This window comes from Bison bison, unplaced genomic scaffold (assembly GCF_000754665.1).
Source record: "Bison bison bison isolate TAMUID 2011002044 unplaced genomic scaffold, Bison_UMD1.0 scf7180017864456, whole genome shotgun sequence".
Classification (NCBI taxonomy): Eukaryota; Metazoa; Chordata; class Mammalia; order Artiodactyla; family Bovidae; genus Bison; species Bison bison.
This window is the reverse complement of record NW_011495018.1, coordinates 2,562,271-2,570,349: the sequence shown is the minus strand read 5'-3', so window position 1 is coordinate 2,570,349 and position 8,079 is coordinate 2,562,271. Positions and strand designations below refer to the sequence as shown.

General features: G+C 50.8%; 1 protein-coding gene across 1 annotated transcript in view; it reads left to right on the top strand.

The window, feature by feature from the left end:
* The window catches only part of MGMT (O-6-methylguanine-DNA methyltransferase), a 282,717-nt gene that overhangs the window by 47,010 nt on the left and 227,628 nt on the right, over window positions 1-8,079 (top strand). Inside the window, exons 2-3 of the mRNA XM_010859143.1 lie at window positions 4,333-4,428; window positions 4,851-4,987. Of these exons, the coding sequence (XP_010857445.1) occupies window positions 4,863-4,987 (125 nt within the window). The 5' untranslated portion in view covers window positions 4,333-4,428; window positions 4,851-4,862. The remainder of the gene's footprint in view (window positions 1-4,332; window positions 4,429-4,850; window positions 4,988-8,079) is intronic.

Genomic DNA, 8,079 nt, shown 5'->3' with positions numbered 1-8,079 from the left:
GTGCTTGGGCCGTGAATGTTGGAGAGTCTGCAGTGAGCAGCGTGTTTCCTGGGTCTTGTTCCCTTTGCAGCTTGCTTATTGGGGTCACAATCATGGCCTTCTCTGGGCGGGCGTCCGTTGATGGGATTCCCTCTCAGAGCTGGCGGTGGGTTGGCCTCCGGGGCCTGGGGGCGTTTCTGTGGGGGTGTTGGGCAGGCCTGCCACGTTTCTAGGGCTCAGGATTCCGTCAGCTTCTTTGTGCCGCCGTGTGCATGGCAGCCCCGTGTGTGTCTGGCATTGTTGTTTTCCAGACGGCACCTCCCACCAGCCTGTGTTGAGACGCCCTGGCTCCCTGATGTGTTCGCCTGCTATTGAAACCGCGCCCTTCTTGCTGCCCGGTTCCAGCCTCTGAGGGTCCCTCCTGGTGTCTGTGACGCCCCCGTCTCTCCTGCTGGCTTCCCCCGACCCCTCTGCGAGGCCTGCCAGCTCCACGGGACCTGTAGCACGCCTGCTGTTTCGGCCTGGGCTTGTCTTCAGCACACACTTCACGCCAAATGGCCCAGCGCTTCTGTCCTGGGGACACATTATCCATTACATAGTAGGATTCAGTATTCAGCTGATTTTTACTCTTGCTCATGGAAGGACTCTGTGCGGAATGTCCTGGTTGTCTACAGGAAGGGAAGTTGTGCACAGGCTTCTGTGGGGTCTCAAATGCCATTTCTGGCAGAGTTGGTATAAAATATTGTAAAACTTGCAGCTTTTCTTCTTCTGGCAAAGTAGCCGTCGGTGGGTTATGGTGCATTATCTGACGAGCAGGGCGCTGCTACTGCACTTGAAAGCCCACAGGCGCTCCTGAAAGGACAGCCAGGCCGAGGCCGGAGTCCTCGGGGAGTCCTCACGTTCAGGAACACTGAAGTAGGCTTTGATTTCCATCCTGTTTACCCAGTAAGGAAGTCTAAGGGGCTCACTCCCTCAGACTGCACGTAACTACATGATCTGCTGCGTGGATATGGCTGGAAGTGACACGCCACTTGTTCAGAACTGAGATTTTGAACTTGCCAGGTATTCCTGTTAAGAGTGAGCTGCCCTTTGTTGGTTCTTGGCGTGATTTGTGGTTGGCCCCCGTGCTCTGTGAGGCCGGTGGAGCTGGTTCTGAGAGAGAGAAGTCAGCCGCACGCAGGCTGTGAGTTGAGCCCAGGCGGTGGTCCGGGCAGTGCCGTGTTGGCAGGTGTGTGCCGCTGCAGACCACGGGGCAGCACGGCGGCTTCGGGCCGAGCCTCGGAGTCCTCGTGGTCCCCTCAGAGGCGGAGGGGCTGGAGTGTGTGGCTGCTACTCGGGCCAGAGGCAGCCCTTCCAGCTCAAGAAGCTGGCTGGCTGCCCTTCCCTGCATTCCAGGCCAGGGGCCTCCGAAGTGCAGCCAGTCTGGGCTGTGCTCAGGAAGCTGGCATGACATGCCAGGCCCTTCTCCCAGAGGAGCGAGGAGGGGCCCAAGCTCGCTCGTGCTCCCAAGCGGGGGAATCCCTCGTGCCCCTGCGCCCTGAGTCACCTTCGTTGCCTGCCCCTGGCTTGCTCTGCACACCTGGACGTGTCTCTCCAGCCTTTGCTCGGAGTAAGGGTGAGGGTTGGGTGTGTGCCGAGCCGGACAGAAGTCCTTTCCAAATGCAAGAGTACCTGGCCCACCCCATTCATGGCTTTTCCCATCTTCTCCAGCTGGGCCCACAGAATACCCCAGTGAGGTTGGCGAAAACAGTATTACTATTCCTATTTATTGTTGAGAAAATTGAGGCCTGGGAAGGACATCACCGTTTGACCTTTCTCTTGGTTGACGCTGTGCCAGTCTTACTTTCTGTAGCAGTGCCAGTCCGTGTCCTTGAGGGGGTCCGACACAGACAAAGCCCTTCTGGCAGCTGTCCTTCTTCCTGGACGCTCGACACAGGTGCCGTGGGCCTGGCCCCACGCCAGCTCTGAGCTCCTGCCTGGGCCTCGAGTCCCAGGACACGTGAGAGGGAGCTCGGGCAGTAGGGCACTGACAGTGGCCGCAGCATCCTGTTCTCTCTGGGCGGCGGTGCCTTCGGGGCCTGCCGCGTGCCTGCAGTCCCCGGAGCTCCCACAGGTGTATCCTGAGGCTTGGTACCGCCTGTGGCTGGACGGTGGCCAGTCTTGGTTCCTACTGTTTTCTGAGCTTCTTCCCAGAACTTCTGTGAGTCTTTCAGTAAATTGCTTTTGTGCTTAAATTAGCCAGTACCGGTTTCCCATGCCTGTAAGCAGACGAAACAGCCTGACGGAGGCCAGTGCTTCTGAGCAGGAATGGGTAGGGGGCAGGGGTCGGTGAACAATTGGCGAGTACTTACTTGGTAGAGAAACAAAGCTGCTTTCTTCTTATCCCCCTAATGCGCCCTTGAGCCTTTGGAGTGATGCTGGAGCACCATGGGGTTTCGGGAATGCCGCTTGACGTCTTCAGGGCATGGCTCGTTCTTCTGTCCTGGGCTCTTGGGGGGCAGAGGCGGCGATCAGCGTGGCCTTACATAGGGAAAGAGCAGTTGGCCAGGTGGTGGTGGTCAGGCTCTCTCTCGCCCTGTGGCTGCCGGCTCCTGCCCCACGTTTTGTGAATATGTGATTATGTAACAGCTGAGGTCACTTACAGCACCGCACCCGTGCAGTACTCTGTGTAAGCACCACCTGAGACGCCCTTGTGGCTGCGTCTGCTGGGTCAACCTCGAGAGGAGAGGCTCCGGCATGTCTGCTGCTGCGGCTGCGGCTGCTGCGCCAGCCTGCAGAGATTAAACATGTCTGCAGTTCCTGTGGCTCTTCAGGTTTTCTTCCAGCTTCCCTGCTCTTGCCTGGCCTACCCTGGGTTCAGCGAACAGAGGTACAGCAAGAGACATTAGGAGCAGGTGGAAGGCACAGGGAAGGGAGAAGAACCTGGGGCAAGAGCGGGGAGGTGTGCTGAGGTTTCCCAGTAAGGTAGACAGCAGGCTGCGTGGTGCAGACTGGACAGTCAGGGACGGGGCAGTCTCTGGTGTCCACACCCGGAGACTGGAGCCCTCGATGCGTGTGAGAGCGCCTGTGGCTTATAGGGCTGCAGGACAGCCAGTTGGCTCGGCCCCTGGAGCGTGAAGGCAGCCACGGCCAGCAGCCTGCAAGTGGCGAGCATGGGTATATCCCAATAAAGCTTTATTTACAAAGCAGGTGCTGGGCTGGGTTTGGTCCATGGGCTGCAGTTCGCTGGCCCTGCTGTGGTCCCTTCACGTCATTAGTGTTTTAGCTGAGGGGTGGTTGGCGTGGGAAGAGCCCAAGTGTAATGAGTGCCGGGCGCCCTTCCTCAGGGAGGTGAGAGTTGGTGGGGAGTCCTGGAGGATGGGGTGGGAATGAAAGAGCTGACAGTGAGAGATGAGTGCCTGTGGAGGTGCAGCTGGCGAGGTGCAAGGAAACGCGTTGTCCAGGGCAAATCCGGGTCTGGGTGTGGGCAGGGATGGGTGGAAGTGCTGTGTACAGGAGAATTTATGCAAGGTGACAGTTTTGGTCAAGTTCATTTGGAGTGTTTTCGGGACACAGAGGTCGAGAGAGCAGGTAAGCAGGCGAGCTCAGAGGGTGTACCCTAGACCGCTGTGGCCGAGGGTGGAGCTCTGGAGAGAGGAGTATTAGTAGAGGCGGGGCAGGGGTCCATGCGGGGAGGAAGCAGCCCAGTGCTGCTCCGGGCCAGGTGGGCTTCCCACAGCCCTCACCTCTGGAGTCGAGAGCTTTGTTTTTAATGTCAGTCGGCCTAAACCGTGGTCCTGGCTTCTCACTGCTCTTAGTACAGCTTCTCTTTCTTGTAAACCTTTGCTGAGTTGACCAAAATTAACATCCCTCAGAATTCACATGGATGGTACATCATGGGATAGCGGTCGTACACTTCTTTGAACAAGTTCTTCCTCACCCTTCTGGTTGCCACTAGACCCCCCTCCAAAGCCCTTCTCCTGAAATGGAGAAGGTCACATGCAGAAGGTCAGAGACACAGATCTTGTTCCCAGCTGTGTCCCTCCTGTTCTAAGAGGTGAGAAGGGATGAAGGGCTGCCCTATTGCTAAAGTCCTTACATTTTGGGTCCCTTTAAAAATTGAAAAAAGGGGACTACCCTGACAGCTTCCCAGGTGGCTCAGATGGTAAAGTGTCTGCCTACAATGTGGAGACCCGAGTTCGATCCCTGGGTCAGGAAAATCCCCTGGAGAAGGAAATGGCAACCCACTGCAGTTTTCTTGCCTGGAGAATTCCATGGATGGAGGAGCCTGATAGGCTCCAGTCCATGGGGTCGCAAAGAGTTGGATACGACTGAGCGACTTCAGTTTGTAGCTGAAATTTGTGTGCTTTCCAGAGCGAAAGAGCCGTGTCCAGCGTGCATCTGCCTGGCCAGCCACCTGTTAACACGGGGGCCATTGTGTTAAGAGCAGAGTTGAATTGCACTGTTTCTGTAAGTTCACTCCATAATGCTCTATTGTTAAATATACTTTATTCAAAGTATTAAATGGTTTGTCTTTAGTTGTCATTAAAAAAGTTGTTGGTAATTGTTTTATTTTAAATAGTTTTAGGGACTATTTAAGAGAAGCTTTAATTTCATCTTTGACTATGCATTGGTTAAAGATAAATGAGAAGAAAGGGAGATAGTAATTTAAGGAAATGAAAGGAGAATGCATTGCTGTTCTGTGCAATTACGGTAATTTTCTGTCTCCAAAGTAACTGTGTTATAAAAATGACACATTATGATTAAATTCAAAAAATGGGAAAGAAAGCTTCGGAAGTGTTTCATGTCTTATATAGCTGGGGCTTCTGTTATGCTTTAGAAGTGACCAAACTCTTTCACATAGGCTTAACTGTAGTAATTGTTTTCTCTAGGTACTTGGGAGAATGGACGAGGCCTGTGAAATGAAATACAAAGTGGTGGACAGCCCTCTGGGGAAGTTGGAGATCTCTGGTTGTGAGCGGGGTCTGCATGGGATAAAGCTGCATGGCGGGAAGACCCCAGACACTGGGTGAGTGAACGTCCTGTGTGACACCCACGGCCTGTGTTTAGAGCAACAGAGAGCATATGGGTATTGCTTGTTCGCCCCTGACCACAGGGTAACACGAGCCCCACGCTACAAATCACAGAAATTAGCATCTCGCCAGAAATGGTAGGGCCGTGAGTGTTATTTTCAGCACCTGTGCTTGTTGCGCAGGCCCCTTCCACCTCTGATCAACCACAGCAGCATAACCTGGAGTTAGGAGCCCCAAGACATACTAATGTGTACATACACAGAGGTGCCGTGAGCATTGAACACTTTGATTCTTAAATAGGCTGGGGGGATCCCTCTGGAAATTTGGTGACAGGGAGCTGCTTGCCTAGTCTTGATTTTTAAATTGGGACCAGCCTTCACTGTTCATCAGCTTGCCAGGTGAGTTTTATTCCAGAGTCCTGGACTCGCTTAATCAGGAGCCCCACTGGGGCTCTTGGAAATGGTGTCTGACGTTGGCGTGTGTGTGTGGCTGAGGGGAAGGGTGGAAAATCCCCTTTTCAGAGGAAGTTTAGCATGTTGCCGTTTCTAATGGAACTCCCTTCTCCCTTTTTTTGAATGCTTTCTGGTATTTTCTCTCATTGTAAAAACATAAAGTTAAAGCACTTTTTAATGTTTTCTTGTGAAATGTAACATTCCATTTCCTTCATTCATTGATTGTGAATAGCAGTTGTATTAAAATTGCAGTTCTTGTTATTTCTGACAGAAGAGGGAAAAACCACCCACTCCTCTGCTCTGTGTTTGTCTTAACTGGCTAATAAACACAATGCCAGGAACGTTAGATAAAGAAAATACATAAGAAACATAAAAATTGATTTAATGGACCCCTGTCAGAGACGGCCGTAATGAGCACAAGTGCAGTAATAAATATCAGTTTTCGCCGCCTCTTTCGAGATTTTTCCTGTAGAGCTGCATGTTACAATCAATAGTCTTTTTTAAGACCAAAAAATAAGCAAACCTTTGAACTATATGAATACAGTCTTCTCTATTTCTATGAGAACCATCTGGCTGTAGTGCTCAGAAAATCACAGGCACCAAATACTTAGTAGAGAAAATGTCATTTTGTCCTTTAGCATGTTCGTTGCACAGTAAATCACAGAAATTGTGTGTTGAATTTTTTTTTCTTTTTTTTAAAGACACAGTGAATTTGGGGAAGAAAAGGTAGGAGGAAAAGCGCCTCTTAAAGTGCCCCGGGTGCCAGTTCCCAAGTGCGAGCGCGGAGGGAGGACGCGGCTCAGCCTTGCTTCTGCCCTCTGTGCTTCTGCGTCGAGGAAGGATCAGGCTGCGTTGCAGAAAGCAAGCTCCTCCACCAAGGGCTTCGCGAGACGCGGCCCATTTCTCTGGGGGAGAAGCACGGGCGGGTGGGCAGTAAGCTGAGTCTGCTGGGGGATGGTCCCTGGAGTCCGGCCCCCAGCTTTCCCCTCGGCATCTGCAGGGTGGGCTCTGGGTGCGAAGTGCCACAGCCCACTCCCGAGCAGAGCTTGGAGAGGAGAGGAGGCCCTCCCGTTTCAGAGCAGCCCTGGCTCCTGTCTTACCTCACTGGCCACACCAGGCTGGAGTATGGAGGTGGCTGGGTGCTGGCTGAAGTTAAGGCTTCTGCATGGAGGCGATTGGTGTGTGTATTGGGGGGGCAAACCAGGGATCTGTTACATGTGGTTAATTTCGAGGGAAGGGGAGTTCAGAATTAGAATAGCATAAAAATTATCTCTGTGAATACTCAGATTTAACAATTTCATTTACAAAACCAAGGCAAAAATTGCATAATATTGTAAAATCCATAGATTTTTAAGTCATAAAGTTCAGTGAGTTTTTGCAGATATGTAAAGCGATGCAACCACCAACCCAAAGCAAGATATAAAACACTCCAGGAAGTTCCCTCATGCCCCCTTTCAGTCAGCCCCTCCCCCTGGCATCCAGTGTTCTGATTTCTGTCATGCTGGGTTAGTTTTGCCAGTTCTTGAAATTTACACACATGGAGCCATACAACATACACTATTTTTTTATTTGATTCAGTGATGTCGTCAGAGTTCACCCACGTTGATCTGTGCATCAGAAAATAGTTCATGCTTTAAGAAGTAGCAGTTTGTTATGTGACTGTACCACAGCTTGTTCATTCTCATGTTGCTGGACAGCTGAATTGTCCAGTTTGGGGCCACCATTAATAAAACTGCTAAGAGAATTCTTGTTCAAGCCTCTTTATGGACAGATGTTTTCATTTCTCTTGAGTGAATTCCTAGGTGTGAATTGCACGGCTGGATTGCATGGCAAATGGATGTGTAACCTCCTAAGAAATTGCCAGCACTTTCCCCCGTTCACCATTTTTGCGTTTTTACCAGGGATGTTGGAGGGTTTGTGTTGTGCCCTCGTGCTTGGTGATGGTGGTTTTTAGAGGTTTAGTCATCCTGGTGGGTATGAAGTCTGCGCTCTCTCTGTGGTGACCTGCCCTTTCCTGCTGACTGATCTTTGAACACTGTTCTCAGTAAGTATTCATTGTGAGGCAGGTCTCTTGTGTGTTTTTAATTGGTATTTTCAATTTGTGGTTCTGTTTACAATTTGGTGATCAGATATTTGTACTGATCATTTTCTCACATTTGGGGACATGTTTTTATTTTTCTACTAATGTCTTTAGTGAATAGTTTTTAATTTTGAGGAAGACCAACTATTTTTTCCTTTCTGTTCAGCGTATTTTGTGTCCCTAAGAAATATTTGCCTGCTCTGATTGCACATTCTCAATTATTTGAAAAACATAATTTTAGCTTTTCCTGTTTAGATAGGTATTCCATCATCTCGAATTAACTTGTGAGGTTCTCAGTTTTTTCCAAGTTACTTAGTTGTTGCAGCATCATTTGCTGAGGGAAGGGAGTGGGGAACCAATTCCTTTCTCCAGGGAATTGCCTCGGTGCTTTTGTTGAAAAACAGTCACATGACCATACATGTGTGGGTTATATGTGTCTGGACAGTGTTTTGTTCAGCTGATCTTTTCATCCATTCTGTGCCAGTGCTACACCGACTTGATGTAGCTTTGTGATAAGTCTTTGAGTCTTCCAGCGCCCCCCCCCCCCCCCCCCCCC